The sequence below is a fragment of the Hypanus sabinus genome, chromosome 3 (genome assembly GCF_030144855.1).
Source record: "Hypanus sabinus isolate sHypSab1 chromosome 3, sHypSab1.hap1, whole genome shotgun sequence".
In the NCBI taxonomy this organism is placed as follows: domain Eukaryota; kingdom Metazoa; phylum Chordata; class Chondrichthyes; order Myliobatiformes; family Dasyatidae; genus Hypanus; species Hypanus sabinus.
The window spans coordinates 121,845,994-121,873,759 of NC_082708.1; the positions used below are offsets into that span (position 1 = coordinate 121,845,994).

Below are 27,766 nucleotides of genomic sequence, written 5' to 3' on the forward strand. Positions count from 1 at the left end.
AAACTGACAGTGACTTAGGGGGACTTCTCATTTGAATTTCTCTATTTTACCTCCATCTTCAAAAATGTTATCACTGTGTGTTATTTCAGCAATAACAGAATTATAGATTTCAGATAAATTCTCTTGATCTGTGGCAGTGGAGCACTGAAAGGCCTGATTGGAGTGTGCATGGAGAAGGTATTTCCATTAGACCATAAGACTTAGCAGAATTGCGCTATTTGATCCATCGAGTCTGCTCCTGCATTCTCCCTGTAACCTTCAATGTCCTTACTAATCAAGAACTTAGCAAACTCCTCTTTAAATATACCCAATGACTTGGCTTCCACAGCTGTCAGAATTCCACAGATTCATCACCCTCTGGCTAAAAAAATTCCTCTTTGTCTCAGTTCTAAATGGATATCCCTCCATTCTAAGGGTGTGCCCTCTGTGATCCTAGACCAGGGGTCGGCAACGTTTACCACTGAAAGAGCCAATATGGACCCACTTCCCACAGAAAAGAAAACACTGGGAGCCACAAAACCCGTTTGACATTTAAAATGAAATAACACTGCATACAACTGGGTTTTTTTTTTGCCTTTATGATATGTATAAACAAACTATAATGTGTTGCATTTATGAAATTGATGAACTCCTGCAGAGAAAACGAAATTACATTTCTGCATGCAACAAAAACATTTTGAACTTTGAAAAAAAGACGTTGGGTTGAAGGTTACTCCATAGGTAGCCTATCTTGGATCGAAGAATTAAAAGAAAGCGCGCACTGGCGGGTGTCAGGCATTGGCAGTGGTGATGTATATTAATAGCAATAAAAAACACGTTGTAGCGGTGTGCTACACGCAGCGCTAAAATAAAGACACTGCAGTCAAAGGTAACTTTATTCGAACTAAACAGCCTTGATTTAAAGCCTCCCTCAACCCGTCCCCGTGGGCGCGGATGCTCCAAAAGACACGTACTCACAAACCCCCGTAGGCTGTCTCCCTTAGCCGGAACGGTGGCTAATTGTGAGCCGGTTCGGATGTGCCAGAAAATGCGGTCTCCACAAGGTTTTTAGATTGTACAAGATCACCATAATCTTCAAATTTTGAATTACATTTCAAAAACTAACAAACCACGGGGAGCCGCATCACAGAGATGAAAGAGCCGCATGCGGCTCCGGAGCCGCGGGTTGCCGACCCTTGTCCTAGACTCACCCATTATAGGAAACCTCCTTTTCACATCACTCTATCTAGGCCTTTCAATATTCAATAGCTTTCAACTAAATCCCCCCCCCCCCACCCCATTCTTCTAAACTCTTGTGAGTACAGGCCCAGAACCGTCAAACGCTCCTTGTACAATAACCCTTTCATTCCTGGAAACATTCTTGTGAATCTCCTCTGGACTCTCTCCAATGCCAGCACATCGTTTCTTAGATAAAGAGCCCAGAACTGCTGACAGTACTCTTTGTGGTCTGACCAATGCCTTATAAAGCCTCAGCATTACATCTTTGCTCTGGTATTCTAGTCCTCTTGAAATGAATGGTAACATGGCAGTTGCCTTCCTCACCCAGCACTGACTGTTTACTCCACTTGCTCCTCCTGGTGGTCACCCATCTACTACCTGAATCCAGCACCCTGGCTGTGACCAACTCAGTAAAAGTCTCATCTATGAGGTTTTCAGCCTCCGGGATGATCCTGAATACATCCAGCTCCCGCTCCAGTGCTTCGACCTTGTAGGTCAGGAGCTGCAGGTGGATGTGTTTCCTGCAGATGTAGTCATCAGGGAAGCTGTCAGGTACATCTCACAGGAGGAGCCTTCCACTGCCTGAACTACCATCCTGCCTATACTTGTTATACCTCTAACTAAGGGGGTTTCCAACCTTTTTATGCCATGGACCAAATAAGCAATGGTTCCGTGGACCCCAGCTTGGAAACCTCTGCTCTAACTTCTCAAGCTTAAGTTCTAACCTGCTGTTTTTGCCCAGGCCTGTTTAGTCAAAGCCTGGCTACTCGAACAATGTCCCACTCGGCAACAATGGCCACTCTGCTGAGACCTCACTTCTTTTTATTGGCCCCCGCTAAGTGTTGAAGAGATCGTTATGAATGCAGCCCACCAAGAGGCTCCAAAAGGCCTTAAACTCTTTTTATGCTTCACACAGCCTCAGCAATGAATGACTTCTCATGATGATTGCAGTCTGCTGAAAAGGAGAGTCTAGGATGCAAGGCCACTGCTTCAGAATAAAAGAATATCCCTGTAAAACAGATGAGGAGGAAGTTCTTCAGCTAGAAGGTGGTGAATCTGTAATTTGCTGCCACAGGTGGTCATGGAGACCAAGTGATTAGGTATATTTAAGGCAGAGGGTGATTGGTTCTTGATTGCTAAAGAGGTTAAAGATTTTGAGGAGAAGGCAGGAAAATGGGGTTGAAAAACCAAACTAGCCATGGTTGAATGGTGAAGCAGACTCAATGGGGCCTAGTGACTTACTTCTGTTCCATATTTTAAGGTCTTATAGCTCAGTGTTAAATGGGGAGTAAGAGGTTATGTTGAGAACGATGCAGTTAATAATTATCTTAATAAGGTATAATTGCTCCTGGGTGGCTGAAAGAGGGAGAAATCAGAATTGGGTGTGATATCACTGGTATATGTCGTGAAATTTGTTTTGTTGCAGCAGGATGTTACAATGCCTAATAACAAAAACTAAATCACAATAAGAGTGTGTATGTCTATATATAAAATTTAATAAGTTAAATTAAATAAAGTAGCGCAAAAAGAGAAAAAGAGGGGTAAAAAAATAGTGAGGTAGTGTTCATGGATTCAATGTCCATTCAGAAACCTGATGGAGGGGAGGCAGTTGTTACTGAATCATTGAGTGTGTGCCTTCAGGCTCCTGTACCTTCTTCCTGAAGGTCGCAATGAGAAGAGGGCTCGTCCTGGGTGATGGGGGTCCTTAATGATGGATGCTGCCTTTTTGTGGCACCACCTTTTGAAGATGTCCTGGATGCTAGGGAGGCATCCAGGATATGGTACAACTTTCTACAGCTTTTTCCCCACTGAGAAGAGTATGTAGAATTTAATGCAATCAAAATTGGTCAGATTGGAATATGTTTAAATATTATAATTCATATAAAGTTGCTAACAGAACAATTGTGTGTTAGAATACCTTTTGTAAATTTGCTGGTTCCAGGGATTTGTGAACACCAGTTATTTTTTCAATTCAGTGTTGTTAAGCAGTTTGTCTAGTACTGGAAAATCAAAATCCCCTCCCCCCCCCATGCTGGAAATACCAAAGCTAAATTCTCTTTGACCCTATTCCCTATCCACTGAGTTCATCTCCCTCACAGGCCTCTGGTTTGGCATTAATTTGAAGTCTTTTTCTTCTTAGCTGAGCAGCAAGCCTCTTACTCTCTCCATCATGGGAACTGCCTGTTTTGAGGCTCTTTCAGTTTGTTTGCAATTGAAATGCCACAATCAGACTCAGTTGTCTCATCTCCAGGCTGGACCACCCTACTTGCCCCTCTATAAACTTATTGAAAACTCTGTTGTCTGTATTTTAACTTGTATCAAGTCCCATTATTCTGTTTTTTGTAATCTATATTAAGCCCTGATCTATTAACATAGAACCATAGAACATTACAGCACAAACAGGCCTTTTGGCCCTTCTTGGCTGTGCCAAACCATTTTTCTGCCTAATCCCACTGACCTGACCCTGGGCCATATCCCTCCATACCCCTCTCATCCATGTACCTGTCCAAGTTTTTTTTTAAATGTCAAAAGTGAGCCCGCATTCACCATCTGGCAGCTCATTCCACACTCCCACCACTCAGTGTGAAGAAACCCCCCCCCCCCCAATGTCCCAATGTTCCCTTTAAATTTTTCCTCCTTCACCCTAAACCCATGACCTCTGGTTTTTTTCTCCCTTGGCCTCAGTGGAAAAAGCCTGCTTGCATTCACTCTATCTATACCCATCATAATTTTATACACCTCTATATCTTGACTTTAAAGTTATTTTTTACAAAGATTTCCATGTATCCACCTCTCTCAACTTCAGCAGCGTCCTCCAGTTTGATGTTACTCTGAGAAGGTTGTTCTTCAATCCTGCCCTCTTTCTCTCAGGACCACCCACATCCCTACCCCTGACAGCTATTGGCTGCTGTTCTTATAATTGTCTATGCTCTAAAGTTTTCAGTATCACCACTCACTCTCTCCACCCATTTTACAAAACCCTGCCTTTTGTGCGTGTCTCTTTGAACAGGCTCTCAGTCACATGTCAGAATGTTCATTTATTTGCCCAATTACACAGTGAAGCATGCATTAAATAAAACTTATTATCAGTTGTTGTTAGCCCAAACGCACCAGGGCGTGCCATCTGATCATCTTAATACATTTTTGTTCTGTATTTGAGGTTAATTCTATTGGTGAATTAGCTCTTATATATTAAAATAAGTTAATATATTAAAGTAAATTAATTTATATAGTAACTCTGTATCTCACATTACAAGCAAAGGTTGATTTTTAAAAAAAAAAGAATTTGAGCTTCATACTGACATGTCTGTGCTAAATGTTGATATTTTTATTTATTTGCCTGTATAGTTTGACTGAACTAAAATAGTTGAGTCATTGTTAACATGAAAACCACTTGATAATGCATGTGACAAAAATGTCCTTGTTTCAAACATGTCCCTAGATCAGGGGTCGGCAATGTTTACCACTGAAAGAGCCAATATGGACCCATTTCCCACAGAAAAGAAAACCCGTTTGACATTTAAAATGAAATAACACTGCATACAATGGTTTTTTTTGCCTTTATGCTATGTACAAACAAATTATAATGTGTTGCATTTATGAAATTGATGAACTCCTGCAGAGGAAACAAAATTACATTTCTGCATGCAACAAAAACATTTTGAACTCCGAAAAAAAGACGTTGGGTTGAAGGTTACTCCATAGTTAGCCTACCTTGGATCGAAGAATTAAAAGAAAGCGCACACTGGCGGGTGTCAGGCATTGGCAGTGGTGATGTATATTAATAGCGATAAAAAACACGTTGTAGCTGTGTGCTACATGCAGCGCTAAAATAAAGACACTGCAGTCAAAGGTAACTTTATTCGAACTAAACAGCCTTGCTTTAAAGCCTCCCTCAACCCGTCCCCGTGGGCGCGGATGCTCCAAAAGACACGTACTCACAAACCCCCGTAGGCTGTCTCCCTTAGCCGGAACGGTGGCTAATTGTGAGCCGGTTCGGATGTGCCAGGAAATGGGGTCTCCACAACGTTTTTAGATTGTACAAGATCACCATAATCTTCAAATTTCGAATTACATTTCAAAAACTAACAAACCACGGGGAGCCGCAGCACAGAGATGAAAGAGGCGCATGTGGCTCCGGAGCCGCGGGTTGCCGACCCCTGCCCTAGATGATCTCAAAGCTCAGAATCTCTGAGCAACTCCCAAGATGTGGCCTTTTTGGCAAAGCTAGCTGTTAATGGCTATCCTTAATTACCTTTGAAGGTGGCGATGAGCTGTCTTCCTGAATCTCTGCTATTCATTTGGCAAAATTACTCCTTCAGTAGACTCCTGTAGGGATTTCCAGGACTTAAACTCGATGAGAATGATCACCATGGCCACAATATGATATATTTCCATTTTAGAATGATATGTGACTTGGGATTATGCCATTTCCCTTTTTATGTTGGGATGTTTGTTTGGGAAGTGCTGTCATTACATATTGTAGTCATGGTGGACCAGATGTAGAAAGTATGAAGTATGAGTGTGAATCAAGTGGTTTGGCTTGTTCTGAATGTTATCTTGTGCAGAATCTCATGCATTTTGGACTTCAGACAAATGCGGAGTGCTCCTCCATATTGGTGACTTGTCCCTTGTAGTGGGACAAGCAGTGTTTACCATGGGATAGGGATGGGGATGAGAAGGGTCTGTGCTGAATGCCCACACTGTGATCTGCATTTACAGCATTAAAGTTTCTAGTATTTGTGATGTTCAGAATATTGATAGTGAGGGATTTGCCAGTGGTAATGTTACTGATTGTTTAAGGTTGTGGGTATGACTTTCATTGGTGGTTGTCATAAGCAGCTGGGTCTTTTATGTAAGCATTGTACAAGTCTAGCTGCTGTCAAGCAGGTATTTCATTTCCTGAGGAGTTGTAATTCGAATGAAATACTGTGAAATGGTCATCAAGTATTCTCCTTTCTGAATTTACAGAAGAACAAAGATAATTAATGAAGCATTTGAAGCTGGTTGGATCCAAGATGAAACCTTGCAGCAGTGTGGCAAGATAGCAGAGGCAAGGATGGCACCGTGAAGCTGCCAGAGACAATGCAGGGCAGATTTACTTGCTTAGTTACATAGAAACATAGAAAACCTACAGCGCAATACAGGTCCCTCAACCCACAAAGCTGTGCCCAACATGTCCTTACCTTAGAACTACCTAGGCTTACCCATAGCCCTTTATTTTTCTAAGTTCCTTGTATCCTTCCAGGAGTCTCTTAAAAGACCCTATCATTTCCACCTCCACCACCACTGCTGGCAGCCCATTCCACCCACTCACCACTCTCTGCATAAAAAAAACTTACCCCTGACATCTCCCTTACGGGGGGAAAGGATTTCACATACGAGGTGAGTTGGACTGAAGAACCTGGGGATGTTCTCCTTGGAGAATAAATAGTCGAGAGGTTTGGTAAAAGTGTACAAATTGGTTTAGAAACGGTAACTTGAGAGACCCTGTTTCGATTAATGGAAGCTTTGAGGTTCAGAGTACTGGACAAAAGATGATGGAGAACTTGGCAAGAAGCTTTTTACAGGAAGACTATGTTTATGAACAAGAACATCCTGTAAAGATGATGCAAATAGTTAATCAAGGCTGTGGAAGGGGAATTGGATAGATGCTTGAGGAAAGACGATTTGCAAAGGTTATGTTGGAGAAGTGGGTTATGTGACTGATGGGATTATGCTCCAAAGAATTGCCATGGACTTGACATCTGATGCCTACTCTGCTGTAACTTAATTTTTAAAGTTCAGTTAACATCACTGAAAGTGATTTATCTAATTGTCATACTGGCATTTGTGAGAGCTTGCCTGTATTTCCCATGTGACTAACTTTTTTTGGGGGGAAAAAAAACAAATTGGGACAACCTTAAAGAGATGTGGAAGGTCTTCTGATGAACAAAACGTAATTAAATTCCTCAAGTGTTGTAAATTTAGAATATCACAAGTAATGCACATCAAGTTCAATTCATGAGGAAATTTCAATGTTTTAAAGACAAAGCCTTTTGCGTCAATAGTATTATCAGGCCCAAGCATGACTTTCATTCCAACCAGGACCACTATTCAGCTTGAATTATATATTTTTAAAAAAGCACATTTAGAATTGGGCATTAATTCTCCTACTGAAAGAAAATAAATTGTTTCTCTTGCTATAAATGTCAAACTGAGGCCAGGTTTTGAGATGATATACCTCATTTAAACTTTGTTCAGAGCTTTACATAATGAAAGGTTTTGGAGCTGATGACGAGACTAATGACCGTCACTTTCTCACTGGTCAGACTGTCGCTTATCTGCACAATTCATTTGATCTAATAACAAAAGGTCAATCTTTTCCATAACAAAGGCAGGCAGCTCTAAAAAGTTTACACTGCTTTGTAGCTTGCATGTAAGTGGGGAGTCAGAGGATAATTAAAAAAAAGCTGAAAACAGAAGCAGAGACTAAATGATATAAATCTATCAAATTGAAAACCGTTTCATACTGAATTGGTGGTACACTTGAATTGATTAATGCAGATATATATGAATGAATTCCAAATATTTGCATACATATAGTATGTAAAGCAATCTAAGTCATAAAGTAATATTGCAAAAATGCAGATGAGACGGATTTTCATACATTTTTATTAGAAAAATAAAGTATTTGAAGTTATTGTAACTTTGGAATAATATTGATAATTTCCATTTAATAGGTAAAATATCATTTTGATATTATCATAAATATGAAAATGTTAAAACTGTCTCACGGTTCCTGGTTTCAATCCTGATCTTTGGTGCTGTCTGTGAAGTGTGGATGTTCTCCTTGTGATAGTGATCATTTTGCCCAGGTATTCTCTTGCCCTCTTACATTCCAAGGCATGTGGGTCAGAAGGATAAATGGGGACTGTAAATTGCCCGTCGTGTGTAGGTGAATGGGAGACTTTCGATGAGCTACTGGGAATGTGAGGGAAAAATGGGATTAATGTAAATCGGTGCTTGATGGTGTGTGTGGATGTTGGGAATCACAAGGACCGATTTCCCTCATGTGAATCTCAATGATCAGGGGTGGTGCGTTGGATGATTAGTTTGTACTTTTTTGTGGCTGCATATGGATAATTGGCAAAATGCCTGAATTTGTTTCTCAATGCTTGTAATAAGTAAAATGAATTTCCTTCAGTCGTTTGCATCCAGTGGCGAGCAAATCTGATAAATCAATAAACAATAAATATCGAGAGCATGAGAAAACGAGTCTGTAGGTTGTGGGAACAGTTCAGTGATGCGGCAAGTGAACATGAGAAAATCTGCAGTTGCTGGAAATCCAAGCAAAACACCCAAAATGGGGACGAAGGATCTCGGCCTGAAATGTTAACTGTTTACTCTTTTCCATGGATGCTGCCTGGCCTGCTGAGTTCCTCCAGCATTTTGTGTGTGTTGCTCACATCCAGTTTTGGGTTGCAGTGCTGAATTCTAGGCTTTGTGGCTGATGGAGGGGAGATTATGTATCAACTTGAGATTGCAGTGGAGCTGGGGCTACCACTCACCCTGAAACTGGGTTGTCATCAACCTAGTTCTTCCTCCTCAGTACATAAACAGTAGAATAGACTGGGAACCTGTTTTTGTTGGGTGTCACCTCATTACCCTGAGGTGTCTTGAAATTATGAATCCCATTGCTATTTGCAGAGGACCTTGTTGGCTGGATGTTCACACTAGACTCTGGAAAGTGGCATGTTGGGTGTCATTCTGTGTTCTCGGGGTACATAAAGTTGACCTCTGAAGCTGGCTGCTTTTGAAACTTTGTGAACAAAAATCGCACTCTGTCCTTTTCTAATTAAGTTGCTGTGTACTTGTATAAATGGCTTTTTCGTTCTGTTTGTGGTTATAGAATTCTTGGCTTGAAATTTGCTTTTTATGCAAAAGCCTATTTTGTTCTCCTTGTTATTTGTGTGAATGCAACAATAGTCAACAAATAAGTACGAAGTTCATAAGAGGAATACGGAGATGTAAGCAAATTATGATCAGGGATCAGTAGCGTGGCTGAAAACCTTCAGGAATACACGTGGTTAGTTATGGCTAGCAGTCCTAGTGAGGATAACACACAACCACTTAAGATTAAACAAACTGAAAGGAAATTGGATCTGATGTCAGCTCATCAGATTGTGTGTGTGTGTGTGTGTGTGTGTGTGTGTGTGTGTGTAAAAAAAAAGTAATGCAGCAATAAAAATTACTGTTTTTCAGAATTTAATGAGAATTTTAAAGATTAAAACAAATGGGCAACAGATTGCATATTTAGCTCCTAATTGTTTCTACTTATTGAAGTCTTCATATCTAAACAGCTTTTCTCTCCATAGATATTGTTTAACAGTAAACACGGCTTCTGTTTAGTGTTTCTCCTCACACTATTATTTGACCCACAGGTGTTGGCCACAGGACTTAGCGGCCTCTACTCCTCATTGCCCACTAAATTGGAGGTGAGATCCGAGGAGTGGCACTATCTGCAGCGCGAGGACTGGATGCATATTCCACCGTTGGTGCAGTTTATGAACTCCCTGGAGTTCTGTAATGCTGTAATACAGGTAAAGATGTACTCAGCAACGTACATAAGTACCATGTCATTTTTCATCCCGTGAATTTTGTCTAATATTTAGCCCATATCAAATTTCCTGCAATGTTTTATGAATCTTAAGTTTTTCTGAACTTTGCATGAGGTTGCATGACAATTAATCTATAATTCAACATCCTCATGATAAATTTAATGTTCTCAAGTTGGAGTTCAGTTATCATTCGACCATACACACAAATGCAGCCAAAGGAAACAGCATTCCTCCGGGGCCAAAGTGCAAAACACAGTACCACACTCTCACTCACTACACAGCATATAACACAGATAGTTACGATAACAGAAAAAGCAAGTCACAAGAAAAAATATAGCCCAGTCCCCGAGTGCCATGACCTGTAGATTGATGGTGCACGGGATGATGTCCTGGAGCATGTTTCTGCAAGAACAAGCACACAGCAGTTCCTCATCATGTGTTAGTGCAGCTGCAGACGAATGCGATCCAGCTTGTCTTCCACCGTGTGAACATGGGAGGGGCAGGGTTACAACCCAGCACGGAATCCAGAGCATCCACAGAGGCCTCCATTCTCTCCCACACCGCCTCCCGCGTTTCCTCTCATGGACGCCTGCACGAGGGCTTAGTCTGCGTAGCAACCAACGCACCACAGCTCCTTCGCCGTCAGTCTCGCCAATGAGCAAGTGAACTGGACTTGCAGTGTTCTACGTTTCTAATGTCCAACAGGGTCTTGCAATCACAATAAAACCGTCCAGCACGATCATTTGCGTCGTTTGTTGGACCGAGCACCACCTATGGTATGCAACAAGTCCCAGTTCTGTTGCTATCCAGCAACTTGCTGGTGGGGCAGACCTGCAGTAACTGATGTTTTTAATATCCAGCGGTGTCTTGCGGTCATAAAAAGAACACAAAGGATGAACAATTACACCGTTGGTTGGACCTGGAGAGTCCACGACAGTGCCATCTTACCAGAAGAAGACAGAATATGTTAGAAAATTAAATTACCCCAAATTTTTATTTATATATATTACCTCTTTCAGGGATAGAAGCTATTTGCCAACAGTTTATTAAAGCTTGCAATGTTAAAATGTCTGAACCTAGTATTTGCTAAATCTTGCATTAAGTATTATACTGTTTTCCCATAAAGATCACACTTTAGTATTGCCTCCTATTTAGATGAGCAGTTTTATAAAGTATTTGGCAAGTAAACTGGAACTGAGTGCATTTTACGCTTGTTTCATTTTACCCAGCATACTTCTGTTTCATATTTAGGATATTAGATTGGTCCATGTTCAGGTCCCTACCAAACCATTGGTTGAAAGGCAAATCCATTCATTTTTCTAAAAGAGAAAAGACTTCCGGTAAGATGGCGATTGTTTAGTTGCTCCGAACTTTTGCTCCGTCATTCTTCTTATCTTTGCACTATATGTCTCCCTTCTTAAACCTTAGTTAGGTATTTTATTAGTTCTCTTTTACCTGCCTGCGAACACATCTATCTTATAATGGCTACCAAAAGTACTGAAACTGGGAAAAAGGAAACTTCTACGGCTTTGCCGGCTGACATTCTCGCTGTTTTGGAACAACATCGACAAGATATTTTAATGGATTTTAGAAATGAATTTAGAACTTCTTTTAACCAGCTGGATTTCAAATTGGATCAGATCAATGCTAGAGTGGACGAACATGCTGAACATTTATCTGGCATTGACTCAACTTCTGAAGATTTAAAACGCCGTATTCAATATCTTGAAACTCTCTGCTCCAACCTAGAGGAGAAGAACGGTAAACTTTTTTCCAGAATGGTGGATCTTGAAAACCGGAGCAGACATTGCAATCTACAGATTCTTGGTTTGCCAGAGGCCACCGAACAGGGCTCTCCCGTGAAATTTTTTTCCTATTTTCTCTGTGAGATTTTTGGGAAAGAAGTTCTTCTAATTCCACCTGAGCTTGAAAGGGCACACAGGATCTACGTTCCCCATGCAATTCTGGGTTCCCGTCCACGGCCGGTAATTTTGTGCTTTCATCAATACTAGGTGAAAAACTGTTTGATTATGGAGGCACGCCGCAGAGGTGCTTTTGCTTTTCAAAATACGGTCATTCATTTTGTGGAGGATTTTGCCCCCCAGGTTCTGAAGATTCGTGCTGAGTTTAAAGGTGTAATGAAAGTGCTTTTTGATCGCGGATTCAGACCCTCTCTCCGAAATCCAGCCGATCTTCAAATTACGCTTACTACTGGAGAATATAAGTGGTTTAAATCAGTGAAGGAGGCTGAGGCATTTGTTGGAAGTCTTCCAGCCACCCCGTCTTCTTCGGAACCGGTCCGACCTTCTAAAATGGTTGATAAGCACTTCTCGAAGTAAAACTATTTTTTCCGAACTCAGACTTTACTTGAATAATTCAGACATTATCTATTGAAACTCTAAGGGCTGTAGTCAATCTCTTTCTTGACTTGGTGCGTTTTTTCTAAATAGATAATCTAAGTTTAATGTTTCCCTGCGGACTTTTAGATTGTAGTTGTGTAATCTATTTTATTTTTGTATAACTTTATCTATAGAGATCTACAATTGACTTTAACTTGTTTTGGAGGTTTGGAGTTTTTATTGAAGGCCTCCCTGTTGGTTGATTCATAGTTTAAGTTTTGCTTTTTTTTCTGTAAATGGTTGATAAGTACTCTCTTCGAATCCATAATTTCCCCCTTTCCTCCCTCCCTTTTTTTCTTTTAATCTTTTATAATTTTTCACAGGTAGGTTAGTTTTGGTTTTCTTCTGATTTTCTTTGTATTAAATTTTATACTTCTGTTGAAGTTGTTCCTATTTGTAATTCTGTTTTCTAGTACATAAATTAGTTATTATTTGCTGTAGTATTTATACAGAACTTTTGTTAACGACACAGAACTGGAAGTCATACTTCGGTTAATTTTTTTGGTAGAGCTAGCTGCCTTTTTAGGTAGCTGTCTAGTTTTGGGTTGCGAGGGTGGGGTGGATTCTCCAGTTCCAACACTACTCACTGTTTCTTTTGCTTTCCTTTGTTATTCAGGACATGTCTTTGTTTTGATTCTACGGATCTATGTTTACATTTTTGCTCCCAGACTGTTATTGTACTGCTTGATTTTTTATATGCCTGCTGCCTTCTATGCACTAACAATTGATAATGGTTAAACACTTAAACTTGTGAGCTGGAATGTAAAGGGATTGAATCACCCTGTTAAAAGAAGGAAGGTCTTCTCACATATTAAACAACTCAAAGCTGACATTGCTTTCCTTCAAGAAACTCATATTCGTAGTTTTGATAATTCTCAGCTTTTGTCAAAGTGGGCGTCCGCATTTTCATTCATCCTTTGCCGCCAAAGCTAGGGGGTCTCCATCCTTATTAACTCAAATATTCCTTTTGAACTCCATAATAAGATATCTGATACAAATGGCCGTTTTATTATTGTTTCTGGTAAATTATATAATACTGAAGTTGTACTAGCAAACCTGTATGCTCCCAATTTTGATGATGTTAATTTTTTTGAACATTTTTTCTCCTCACTGCCAGACTTAAACTCATACTCTCTTATACTGGGTGGTGATTTCAATTGTTGGTTAGATCCTAATTTGGATCGATTGTCCTCTGTTACTAGACTACCTACTAAATCTGCCTTAGCTATTCGGTCTTTTCTCTCTAATTAGGGTATCTCTGAGATATGGCATTTCCTTCATCCTGCTGAGAGAGATTTTTTTTTTCATATGTTCACCATACCTTTACAAGAATTGACTACTTTTTACTCGATAATCAGCTTATTCCATTTGTCTATTCTTGTGATTATCAGAGTATACTGATTTCTGACCATGCCCCAAATACTCTGTCTTTAAATTTTCCTGGTCTCCCTCAGAGGAATAAACACTGGCAGTTTGACTCGACTTTATTATCGGATGATGATTTTCTAAAATTTATTAAGGATCAGATAACCTTTTATTTTAACACCAATACATCATCTGAATTGTCTGGGATGCCATGAAAGCATACTTGAGGGTCAAATAATCTCCTATACAGCAAATCTTAATAGAAAGTCCTGTGCAGATCGATTAGACCTCATTAATCAGATTAAAGGATTGGATCAACTGTATGCTCAAACTAAGAATCCTGAATTATACAAGAAGCATGTAGAACTTCAAACTAAATTTAATCTTCTGTCTACTCAACCTGTCAAACGCCAACTTCTTGAAAGTAAGAGTCGCTTTTATATTCATGGTGACAAATCTGGTAAATTTCTAGCCAATCAGCTGAAGCGTTCCAAAGCCAAACAACATATTACAAAGATCCGGAAGGAAAATGGAGATTTTACATCGGATCACTTAGAAATCAATGACACATTTAAAAATTTTTATTCTTGACTTTATTCCTCAGAATCTCTGAATGAGAATATCTCTGTTGATCATTTTTTAAATAATCTGAATATTCCTTCGCTTTCATCTGATTTTAAAGCTAAACTTAATGCGCCTATATCATCAGAAGAAATATCTTTTGCAATTTCTGCGTTGTCTTCAGGGAAATCTCCTGGACCTGATGGGTTCCCCGTAGAATTTTATAAATCATTCTCTTCACTTCTTTCTCCTCAGTTATTCTCAGTATTATCTGATTTGTTTAATTATGTTAAATTGCCACCCTCTTTTAATGAGGCATCTATTATTCTTTTATTAAAAAAGGGTAAAGACCCAACAGAGTGTTCCTCGTATAGGCCGATTTCTTTGCTTAATGTTGATGTTAAAATCTTGGCCAAAGTTTTGGCTTATAGATTAGAAACTGTTATTCCCTCTATTATTTCTGAGGATCAAACTGGTTTTATTAAAAACCGTCTTCCTTTTTTTAACATTCGGCATTTATTTAACATTTTATATTCACCTCCAACTGGGATTCCTGAATGTGTTATTTTCCTCGATGCGGAGAAAGCATTTGATCGTATAGAGTGGAACTACCTCTTTGCAGTTTTAGAAAAATTTGACCTCGGTCAAAGTTTTATCTCTTGGATCAAATTGCTGTATCTGTGTCCTACTGCCTCTGTTTTGACTAATTTTCAGAAATCCCAGTTATTTAACCTCAAACGTGGCACCCGTCAGGGATGCCCTTAAGTCCCTTTCTCTTTGATTTGGCTATAGAACCTTTGGCGATAGCATTTTGAAATTGTCCTGAATTGACCGGGATTTGGAGAGGGGGTGTTGAGCATAAAGTTTCTCTTTATGCTAATGACTTATTACTCTTTCTTTCAAATCCGACTACATCCTTACCTCCAATGTTTTCACTTCTTGATCAGTTTAGACAATAGACAATAGGTACAGAAGTAGACCAATCGGCCCTTCGAGCCTGCACCGCCATTTTGAGATCATGGCTGATCATCTACTATCAATACCCGGTTCCTGCCTTGTCCCCATATCTCTTGATTCCCCTGTCCATAAGATACCTATCTAGCTCCTTCTTGAAAGCATCCAGAGAGTTGGCCTCCATTGCCTTCCAAGGCAGTGCATTCCAGACCCCCACAACTCTCTGGGAGAAGAAGTTTTTCCTTAACTCTGTCCTAAATGACCTACCCCTTATTCTCAAACCATGCCTTCCAGTACTGGACTCTCCCAGCATCTGGAACATATTTCCAGCCTCTATCTTGTCCAATCCCTTAATAATCTTATATGTTTCAATCAGACCCCCTCGCAATCTCCTTAATTCCAGCATGTACAAGCTCAGTCTCTCTAACCTCTCTGCGTAAGACAGTCCAGACATCCCAGGAATTAACCTCGTGAATCTACGCTGCACTTCCTCTACAGCCAGAATGTCCTTCCTTAACCCTGTAGACCAAAACTGTACACAATACTCCAGGTGTGGTCTCACCAGGGCTCTGAACAAATTTCCTTGCTGTTGTACTCAATTCCCTTTGTAATAAAGGCCAACATTCCATTAGCCTTCTTCACTGCCTGCTGCACTTGCTCATTCACCTTCAGTGACTGATGAACAAGGACTCCTAGATCTCTTTGTATTTCTCCCTTACCTAACTCTACACCGTTCAGATAATAATCTGCCTTCCTGTTCTTACTCCAAAAGTGGATAACCTCACACTTATTCACATTAAACGTCATCTGTCGAGTATCTGCCCGCTCACCCAGCCTATCCAAGTCACCCTGAATTCTCCTAAGATCTCTGACTATAAACTTAGTTTACATAAGAGTGAACTTTTCCCAATTAAATAAGAAGCACAAGAATTAACATTTCGTGATCTCCCTTTTAAAGTAGTTCATAATCAATTTACTTATCTTGGGATTACAGTCACAAGGAAGTTTAAAGATCTTTTTCGTGAAAATTTTGCCAATCTTTCATATACTATAAAACAGAGTCTGTTACAATGGTCACCTCTATCTTACAGTTTAAGATTGTTCATAGAGCCCATATGTCTAAATCTAAACTATCTCGATTTTACCCTAATATTAGTCCTCTTTGTGATAAATGCAAAAGGGGCGAGGCCTCTCTCATTCATATGTACTGGTTTTGTCCTAGTTTGGAGAAATTTTGGAAAGATGTCTTCATAACGTTATCGTATATTCTGAATCACCACCTAGAACCTAACCCTTTAATTGCTTTGTTCGGTTTTTTGGGTGAGACAGATTTACGTCTGAGTTCGACTAAGTGTCGAATATTATCTTTTGCTTCTCTCCGGGCTAGACGTTTAATCCTCCTTAGATGGAGAGATGTTGCCCCGCCCACACATGCTCAATGGCTTATGTCCTGCTTAGACCTTGAAAAAATTCATTATTCAGTTCTTAATTCAGATATAAAGTTCCATAAGGTCTGGGGACCTTTCATTGAGTACTTTCATGACCTTCCTCTTAACTAAGGTTTTTTTTTCGGTCCCTTGCTTTCAGTTCCTTTTTTTTTGGTAGTAGGCATTATTATCCTCTGTTGCTAAGTGTATTTACAGTTTTGGGGGTTTGATTGTCCTGATTTATATTCTCTATATTGTGTTGTGGTTGGTCTGGAGTTCTTTTTTTGTTGCAGGGCTTGGGGAGGATACTAATTTTACATGTCTTCAATTTGGGTGCTTTCTCAATTATCTTTTTTTGTACCATATTATTGTATGTTTATTTTTGCACTGTATTAATGTTCTTCATTTCGATCTGGGTTTTTTTTATCTGTAACGATGTAGAAAATGTATAAAAAAAAACTAATAAAAAAAGAAAAGCGAACTGAATGAGATAACAGATGAATTTAAGAAAACGTTTTGCAGAATTGTTTCACGTAAAAGCTGATTTAATTGTCAGCACTGTGGTGATTATTGTTTTTCTTTTATTGAAAGCCATTACTTTTATATTCAGACATATTATTATGTTCGCTGTCTTATGACAAAGGGCTTCAAAATCATTCGAGAAATTTTGCGCCCAGCCCTAAGATCCTCCCCTTGTAGAATTTTTTCCCGACTCACTACTACTTAACCCCAAAACCTGCATCATATTTGTTCAGGTTCCAGTATAACGATCTTTCTATCTCAGTTCTCAAAAATCCCAGTATCTCGACCGCCTTTACGGCAAAAGTATTATTTGAAAGTAATCTTGTCTCTAAACTCCAATCACTTATCTACATTATTTTAATCCCAGACTGTACAGTCTCATATTCAAACATCTTCTTTTACAGGACTTCCTTACAGAATGGAAGTTAGGCATTCCTTTACTTGCAATTCCCTGATTATTTTTTTTAAAAACCCATGAATAACATTGTCTATTTGATGTATTACATTTTCTTTCAAATGGGTGCCTGATTGAACTTAGAGAGTCACAGTCATAGAGTGACACAGCAGGAAAACAGGGCCATCAGGTCTGTGCTGACCTTCAAACATCTATTGATCTAAATGTACATTTGTCCCCTTTTTCTATTTTCCCCCCTACATTCTGATCAAACACTCCTCTCCTTCACCTCTCCCTGGATTCAGCTGCACACAAGTGCTAACCTATTATGGCCAAAATACCTATCACCACGTTGTCTGCCCATTAGTAATGTGTGTTTTAGAAGACCGTATGATATTTTGGTGCAATATAGCATGGGGAAGTTTAGATTTTAGCTAATCTGAGCACAATCAAAATTAGAAACATAGAAAACCTACAGCACAATACAGGCCCTTTTGCCCACAATGCTGTGCCCAACATGTCCTTACCTTAGAAATTACCTAGGGTTACCCATAGTCCTCTATTTTTCTAAGCTCCTTGTACCTATCCAGGAGTCTCTTAAAAGACCCTATCATTTCTGCCTCCACCACCGTTGCCAGCAGCCCATTCCACGCACTCACCACTCTGCATTAAAAAAAAACTTAACCCTGACATCACCTCTGTACCTTCGCCAAACACCTTAAAACTGTGCCCTCTCATGTTAGCCATTTGAGCCCTGGGAAAAAGCCTCTGACTATCCACATGATCAATGCCTCTCATCATCTTATACACCTCTATCAGGTCACCTCTCATCCTCTGTCGCTCCAAGGAAAAAAGGCCGAGTTCACTCAACCTATTCTCATAAGCCAAGCAACATCCTTGTGAATCTCCTTTGCACACATTCTATGGTTTCCACATCCTTCCTGTAGTAAGGTGACCAGAACTGAGCACAGTACTCTAAGTGGGGTCTGACCAGGGTCCTATATAGCAGCAACATTACCTCTCGGCTCCTAAACTCAATCCCACGATTGATGAAGGCCAATGCACTGTACGCTTTCTTAACCACAGAGTCCACACAGCCAAGAGTCTTACCATTAATACTATATTCTGCCATCATATTTGACCTACCAAAATGAACCACTTCACACTTATCTGGGTTGAACTCCATCTGCCACTTCTCAGCCCAGTTTTGCATCCTATCAGTATCCTGCTGTAACCTCTGACAGCCCTCCACGTGATCCACAACACCCCCAATCTTTGTGTCATCAGCAAATTTACTAACCCATCCTTCATCTTCCTCATCCAGGTCATTTATAAAAATCACCAACAGTAGGGATCCCAGAACAGATCCCTGAGGCACACCACTGGTCAACGACCTCCATGCAGAATATGACCCATCTACAGCCACTCTTTGCCTTCTGTAGGCAAACCAGTTCTGTATCCACAAAACAATGTCTCCTTCAATCCTGTGCCTCCTTACTTTCTCAATAAGCCTTGCATGGGGTACCTTATCAAATACCTTGCTGAAATCCATATACACTACATCTATGGCTCTACCTTCATCAATGTGTTTAGTTAACATCCTCAAAAAATTCAAACTTGTAAGGCACAACCTGCCTTTGACAAAGCCATGCTGACTATTCCTAATCATATTATGCCTCTCCAAATGTTCATAAATCCTGCCTCTTAGGATCTTCTCCATCAACTTATCAACCACTGAAGTAAGACTCACTGGTCTATCATTTTCTGGGCTATCTCTACTCCCTTTCTTAAATAATGGAACAACATCCGCAACCCTCCAATCCTCCAGAACCTCTCCTGTCCCCATTGATGATGCAAAGATCATCGCCAGAGGCTCAGCAATCTCCTCCTTCGCCTCCCACAGTAGCCTGGGGTACATTTCATCTGGTCCCGGTGACTTATCCAACTTGATGCTTTCCAAAACCTGGAACACATCCTCTTTCTTAATATCTACATGCTCAAGCTTTTCAGTCCACTGTAAGTCTTCCCTACAGTCATCAAGATTCTTTTCTGTAGTGAATACTGAAGCAAAGTATTCATTAAGTACCTCCGCTCTCCTCTGGTTCCATACACACTTTTCCACTGTCACACTTAATTGGTCCCATTCTCTCATGTCTTATCCTCTTGCTCTTCACATATGTGTAGAATGCCTTGGAGTTTTCCTTAATTCTGTCTGCCAAGGCTTCTCATGGCCCCTTCTGGCTCTCCTAATTTCATTCTTGAGCTCCTTCTTGCTAACCTTATAATCTTCTAGATCTCTATCATTACCTAGTTTTTACAGCCTTTCGTAAGCTCTTCTTTTCTTCTTGACTAGATTTACGACAGCCTTTGTACACCATGGTTCCTGTACCCTACCATCCTTTCCCTGTCTCATTGGAATGTACCTATGCAGAACACCACACAATATTTCTTCTGTACGTTTCCCTGAGAACATCTGTTTTCAATTTATGCTTCCAAGTTCCTGCCTGATAGCCTTATATTTCTCATTAAAATATTGAACTCATTACTAAATTGTCTGTTCCTTTCCCCCTCCAATGCTATGGTAAAGGAGACAGAATTGTGATCACTATCTCCAAACTGCTCTCCCACTGAGAGATCTGATACCTGATCAGCTTCATTTCCAAATCGGCTTCATTTCCCAATACCAGATCAAGTACGGCCTCTCCTCTTGTAGGCTAATCTGCATATTGTGTCAAGAAACCTTCCTGAACACACCTAACAAACTCCACCCAATCTAAACCCCTCGCTCTAGTCGATATTTGGGAAATTAAAATCTCCCATCACAATAACCCCGTGATTATTACACTGATTAGACCAGGCATGGGCAAACTACGGCCCGCGGGCCATATGCGGCCCGTTAAGCTTTTTAATCCGGCCCGCAAAACTTGATGAAATTATATTAATAAACCTTGTTAACGTTTTCTCCCCGCAATTCTGGCGTTTTCCCAATAGATGACGCACTCTATATACACTGACCTTTGTTGAGGTGCAGCGTATTACTCCACATTTGCGCTTTACTTTGTGACCTTGTGGCGACCCATTTCCTGGCACATCCGAACCGGCTCACAATTAGCCAGCGTTCCGGCTAAGGGAGATAGCCTGCAGGGATTTGCGAGCACAGAGCTCCGCATATTGGCGCGCTCTCACTGTTCTGTCATTGTGCGGGTCGTTGTTGAGTTTTGGCACAGGGGACAATTGAATAAGAAGGAGCAGGACAAGTAGACCTGCATCTCCTACCGTTTTTGAAATAAAGACAGTCAGGAGGAGAGTGATGATGATAATATCTTGAAGGATAACAGAATTTTCAGTGCTTTAAAATAATAACTGTTACTATTAAAAAAAGCTGTATTTTATTCATTTAATTTTCAGTGTTTTAAAAGATATTTCAATAAATAGCTAAATACCATGGGACTTCAAAGACAGATATTTTGTTGTAATGCATTTGTTCATTTTCAATTGAAATTAAAGCACGTTTTCTACATATCCCATGATATTTTATTTTCTCTTATGAGGTGTATTACCAAAACACTCCGTCCATCTGCTCCTGGTCCGGCCCCCCTGTCAAATTTTAGAACCCTTTGTGGCCCTCAAGTCAAAAAGTTTGCCGACCCCTGGATTAGACAGTCACTGCTGAGGTCAAAAAGCTTTTTGCTGCCATATCTGGGATATGGTTCTGGATACAAGTAAGAAAATTGATGTCAGAATTTCAACAGAATTCTATTTTTGGATAGAATGACCAGAGCACCAGGTAAGATTAAAAACAGCTGCACTCTCCTTATTCCTAATTTGGAAGATCTGGTAAATTTTTGAAGTGCTTTCTTGTTTTGTTGGGCTTGATGAAAGAGGGCTGGTTGTAGGTATGTCGGGTATTTCTTCGACTATTTGTTTAATGTTGCAATCTGTGCTTCTGATTTAGGTGGCTCATCCCTTGATAAAGAATCAGCTTGTGAACTATATCTACAATGGATTCCTCGTGCCTGTCATGGCTCCTGCACTTCACAAAGTTAGTACGATGTATGCCGTGAATTCCTATACAAATTTTGTAAGAGTTAACTACACTGTAAAATGTTTTACCTGGGTGGAATGTAGAAATAGGCATTTGGCAGGGCTTGCAACTTCTATGACTTCTTCCATGGGTTTTCTAACCTCTGTGAAATAATATTAAATTCTGTGCAGTAGGTTCTAGCTTTATTGTCTTGTCTGATAATCCATAAAGGTATATACCTTTCTGAATTATTAGTCAACAATAATGCTATTGCTCTTGATTTAGTATTACAAGGAAAAGGTGAATTGCTGGCACCTATGGAACTAGATTGCAACACTTCAGTGGCTTCTGGAGAGAAACTGTTAATTGCACATCAAACTATAAAATCTTTCCTGAAGTTTCAAGATGAAATTTGTGACTGGGTTTTTCTCTTGTTAGTTGGCTGATGAGTGATGATAATAATAGTATTCCAGCGTACTTGGATTAGGAAGGGAGAAATGTGCACCAGGTCGGCTTGCAGTAACTACCCCTGTTTCTCTACGCACAGCTTGCGTACGAGGAACAGTCAGCTGGGCAAGGGTGAACAGCGCTCGTGGTTGCGTAAACACCAGCTTTTCAGAAGAGTAGCTGTGAAAGATAGAATAGAAAAACCCAGTCTGAATATACGTACGTGTGTGTGTGTGTGTGTGTGTGTGTGTGTGTGTCTGTGTGTGTGTCTGTGTGTGTGTGTGTGTGTGTGTGTGTGGCAACTTGTTTTTTTTTGTAACTTCAAAACATTAAACTAATTCAAAGGACACAGGAGCCCAAAATATGAGTCTAACTTCATGTTTACTTTAAGCGAGGTGCACCTGTATCACGTGGTAGTGCGATGATGCATACTATTCACATATTGATACATGTAACCCGTAATGAATTATTTAAACGAGCAAGAATACTAAATCAACCAATAGATTTACAATATTACTGAAATATTACAAACCCCATTTCCAGAAAAGTTGGGATATTTTCCAAAATGCAATAAAAACAAAAATCTGTGATATGTTAATTCACGTGAACCTTTATTTAACTGACAAAAGTACAAAGAAAAGATTTTCAATAGTTTTACTGACCAACTTGATTGTATTTTGTAAATATACACAAATTTAGAATTTGATGGCTGCAACACACTCAACAAAAGTTGGGACAGAGTTAAAATAAAACTATAAAGTGCACAGAATATTCAACTAACACCGGTTTGGAAGACTCCACATTAAGCAGGCTAATTAGTAACAGGTGAGGTATCATGACTGGGTATAAAAGTAGCATCCATCAAAGGCTCAGTCTTTGCAAGCAAGGATGGGTCGTGGCTCACCCCTTTGTGCCAAAATTCGTGAGAGAATTGTTAGTCAGTTCAAAAGGAACATTTCTCAACGCAAGATTGCAGAGAATTTAGGTCTTTCAACATCTACAGTACATAATATTGTGAAAAGATTCAGTGACATCTCAGTGCGTAAAGGGCAATGTCAGAACCCACTGTTGAATGCGCGTGATCTTTGAGCCCTCAGGCGGCACTGCCTAAGAAACCGTCATGCGACTGTGACAATTATAGCCACCTGGGCTCGGGAGTACTTCGGAAAACCATTGTCACTCAACACAGTCCGTTGCTGCATCCAGAAATGCAACCTGAAACTGTATTACTCAAGGAGGAAGCCATACATCAACTCTATGCAGAAACGCCGGCGAGTTCTCTGGGCCGAGCTCATCTCAGATGGACCAAAAGACTGTGGAACCATGTGCTGTGGTCAGATGAGTCCACATTTCAGCTAGTTTTTGGAAAAAACAGACGTCGAGTTCTCCGTGCCAAAGCTGAAAGTGACCATCCTGATTGTTATCAGCGAAAGGTGCAAAAGCCAGCATCTGTGATGGTATGGGGGTGCATCAGTGCCCATGGCAAGGGTGAGTTGCATGTATGTGAAGGTACCATTGACTCTGAGGCCTATATTAGGATTTTAGAGAGAGAGATGTTGCCATCAAGGCGACGTCTCTTCCCAGGACATCCATGCTTATTTCAGCAGGACAATGCAAACCACATTCTGCACGGGCTACAACAGCATGGCTTTGTAGACACAGAGTGCGTGTGCTTGACTGGCCTGCTGCCAGTCCAGATCTATCTCCTACTGAAAATGTATGGCACACCATGAAGAGGAGAATCAGACAACGGAGACCACGGACTGTTGAACAGCTGAAGTCTTATATCAAGCAAGAATGGACAAAATTTCCATTTGCAAATCTTCTACAATTAGTATCCTCAGTTCCAAGATGATTAAAAAGTGTTATTAAAAGGAAAGGTGATGTAACACAGTGGTAAACATGCCTCTGTCCCAACTTTTGTTGAGTTTGTTGCAGCCATCAAATTCTAAATTTGTGTATATTTACAAAATACAATCAAGTTGGTCAGTAAAACTATTGAAAATCTTTTCTTTGTACTTTTGTCAGTTAAATAAAGGTTCATGTGAATTAACATACCACAGATTTTTGTTTTAATTGCATTTTGGAAAATATCCCAACTTTTCTGGAAATGGGGTTTGTAAATACACAACACTCCTCCCTGCTCAGCTATAAACTCCACCTCAATATAGAATGCATCTCAACCATTTGCACAAAATACTATACAATACAAATGCTATGCAGACATCCACAGCATAGCACGTTTAAATTGACTTATTCCGACCTACCAATTTAATTACTGTGTAGGATTTGTAACTCTTGTGGGATAACGTCTTTACTGACAAGGGAGAATCACTCTGCTTGGCAGGTGAGACATGTGACTGTTAAACAGCCTCAGTTCTGGGACCTCCTCCATGGATGGGTGTAGGAGCTGACTCTGGGATGACAGGAAGTGCGTCTGACAGCTCTGGCCACCTTTCTACTAACAATTGATTCTGCTGTACTCAACTGTTCGACGTGTTGCCTCCAGATGATATCAGAAACAATCTCTGATGTGTAAGAGAGTGGTCCTGTTCCGTCCTTAACCTTTCCGAGTACCCAGTTTTGATTATCTCTAGTTCCTCGTCAGGACTGCTGGTCAAGGAATGAAACATCAAACCTCCTTGCTTGAGGAGTCTCCAGTTTGACTCAGCTGTTCGTGCTACATACTCCTTCTGAGATTGGAGTTGAGGAGATCCAAGCGTGAATGCAAGGGATAACTCATGGTTGGTGGGTTGTTGATTGTGGTGTGTGCTGCTTGTGATATGCAAGGAGGAAGTTGGGGAGATTCTGATTCAGTGTCAGTGCAGAGTACTCTGCTGACATTGCTCGCAGTGTGATCTTTAGACTCTAGTCAAACTTAACCACTGGGTGGTACGGTGCAGATGTAATATGTCTTATTCATTTTTATGAATGATTGAAACTGTTCCAGCACAGACTTTGCTCCATTGTCACCAACTAAGGGTTCTGGAACACCAGTCCTCGCAAAGAGGCTTCTCAGCACGTCAGCAGTGTGCGAGGCTGTAGTGGAGGCTATTGGGATCACTTCTGGTCATCCATTATTACCAAGAAATGTGTGTCTGGCAAAATCCCTTTGCCAGGGCAATGCAGGCCATTTCCAGGGGTGGATGGGCATTTCTCTTGGCAACCTACACAGCGCATGACAAGCTGCTCGATCTGCTGATCTATCCCAGGCCACAAGAAGTGGCTTTGAGCCAATGCGTTCATTTTAACCAGGCCTAGATGACCAGCATGTACCTCCTCCAGCAGTTACAGTAGCTCTCAGCTTGGATGGTGCAACTCTCAATCCCCACACAAGGCAACCTCTGCCAAGTGCAAGTTCATCCCGGTGCTGGTAAAAAAAAATGAGGGAGCGTGAGTTTCTGCTGGGCATTCCAGCCATTTTGGGTGGCCATGTAGACCTGTAACAGTGTTGGGTCTTTTCTGGTTTCCTTTTGGATCATCTCTGCTTTAATAGGAAGACTTTCTATTTACATTAGGGAGAATATGTCAAGAGGAGTGTACTCTTTTGTAAATTTTTCCCGCATTTAATTTCGCAAGAGTGAACGGGATAATCCATCAGCACCTCCATGATCGGTCGTCCTCTTGAATTCCAGCACGTAATTGTGTCAAAGAAAGAGATCCCATCTCTGCATTTGTGCTGTTGCTGTAGGTGGAACACCCTTCTGTATGTTGAAAATGGACTCTAGTGGTTGATGATCAGTAATTAGGGTAAACTCTCCCAAACAAATACAGGTTAAGGCGTTTTACACCCCAAGCCAGAGTCCAAAGCCTCTCTGTCAAACGGTGCATAATTTTTCTCTGCTGCAGTAAGGGAACGTGATGCAAAGGCTATGGGGTGTTCACTTCCATCAGTCATAACGTGTGATATGACTGCACCCCTACCTTACCATTAGGCAAAGTATCAGAGGCAAGCTGCACTGGATGATGTGGATCATGTACAAGTACATTGTCTAACGTCATCATTTTCCTTTATCTTTCTGAAAGCCACCTCACACTGCTTTGTCCATTGCCATTTCTTCCTGATCTGTAGTAATGAGTTCAAAGGGTAGAGCATAGGAGCCAGGTTTGGCAGGAACCTCTACAGTAATTGACAAATCCTAAAAAGGACACGACTGTGACATGTCCTTGGGCCTTGGGGCATCCACCACTGCCTGAATTTTTTCAACAAGTTTGTGCGTCAGTGGTGTAAATACAGTAAATAATGCTTGTCACGTCATGCTCTAAGCCCATAAACCTCTAATCTTTTTAACAGTGACGACGTTTTGGAGATATTTCTTGTCATCCTTGTAAGTAACATTGAGTGCCTGGGCTGCCTTGTACCTGGTCCACAGCTTTCTGCCAGAGTGCAGGTGCAGATGCTACTCCAAAAATAAGCCCATTATAGTGATAAAGCCCTTTGTGAGTGATTATCCTGAGAAACACTTAGGACTCTTCTTCCATCTTCATCTGTAGGTAGGCCTCAGGTAAGTCCACCTTGCTGAAGTGGTTCCCTCCAGACAGGTTTGCAAAGATATCCTCTGTCCTGGGCAGAGGGTATTGATGAACTTTCAGTTCTGGGTTGACGGTGACCTTGAATTCACCACGAATTCTGACAGACACATTCTTCTTAGCCACTGGGACCACCGCGGTTACCCATGGACTCCACTCAACCTTGGGAAGAGTTCCTTCAGTCTCCTGCGATCTAGTTCACTGGCTGCTTTAACACAGATGGTATAAGGAACCAGAAGGGCTTTGGAAAACCTGGATGTGGCATTTTCATTGGACGCTATTTTACCCTCAATTTTTCCAGTCCTATCCTTTTCGCCATTGTTATGTTTTGTAACTTCAAAACATCAAACTAATTCAAAGGAAGACATGGGAATCCAAAATATGAGTCTGACTTTGTTTACTTTAAGCAAGGTGCACAGGTATGACATATTTATACATGTAGCCTGTTAATTATTTGAACAAATAAGAATGCTTAATATATTTACAATATCACTCAAATAATACTGAAATATTTTATGCACACTTCTATTTTACATTAAGCAACACACACAAAATGTTGGTGGAACGCAGCAGGCCAGGCAGCATCTGTAGGAAGAAGTACAGTTGACGTTTCGGGCCTAGACCCTTCATCAGGACTAACTGAAAGAAGAGAGACTTTCAGTTAGTCCTGACGAAGGGTCTTGGCCTGAAACGTTGATTGTACTTCTTCCCATAGATGCTGCCTGACCTGTTGCGTTCCACCAGCATTTTGTGTGTGTTGCTTGAATTTCCAGCATCTGCAGATTTCCTCATGTTTGTATTTTACATTAATCTTGAGTTCAGTGGCCACTTTATTAGGTACACCTGTCCACCTGCTCTTTGATGCTAATATCTAATATGCCGATCATGTGGCAGCAACTCTGTGCAGACTTGGTCAAAAGGTCGAGTTGTTCAGACCAAACCTCAGAATGGTGAAGTAATGTAATATAAGTGACTTTGTGGAATGATTGTTGGTGCCAGATGGGGTTGTTTGAGTATCTCAAACTTAACAACAATCTCTAGAGTTTACAGAGAATGGTGTAAAAGACAAAAAAAATCATCCAGCGAGCAGCAGCTTTGCGGGTGAAAATACGTTAATTAAAGAGGTCAGAGGAGAATGTCCAGACTGGTTAAAGTTGGTAGGAAGTTGACGGTAACTCACATGTTACAACAGAGGTGTGCAGGAGATCAGAATGCAGAATACATCGACCTTGAATTGGATGGACTACAGCAGCAGAAGACCATGAACATACACTCTGTGCCACTTTATTAAGTACAGGAGTGGCTTATAAAGTGGCCACTGAGTG

General features: G+C 40.6%; 1 protein-coding gene across 5 annotated transcripts in view; it reads left to right on the forward strand.

Moving 5' to 3' along the window:
* fhip1aa (FHF complex subunit HOOK interacting protein 1Aa) overlaps positions 1-27,766 on the forward strand; it is a 151,190-nt gene that overhangs the window by 71,138 nt on the left and 52,286 nt on the right. For all 5 annotated transcript variants that reach the window (XM_059965028.1, XM_059965025.1, XM_059965027.1 and 2 more), the window contains 2 exons: positions 9,642-9,800; positions 21,396-21,482. In XM_059965028.1, coding sequence (XP_059821011.1) covers positions 9,642-9,800; positions 21,396-21,482 — 246 coding nt within the window. The remainder of the gene's footprint in view (positions 1-9,641; positions 9,801-21,395; positions 21,483-27,766) is intronic.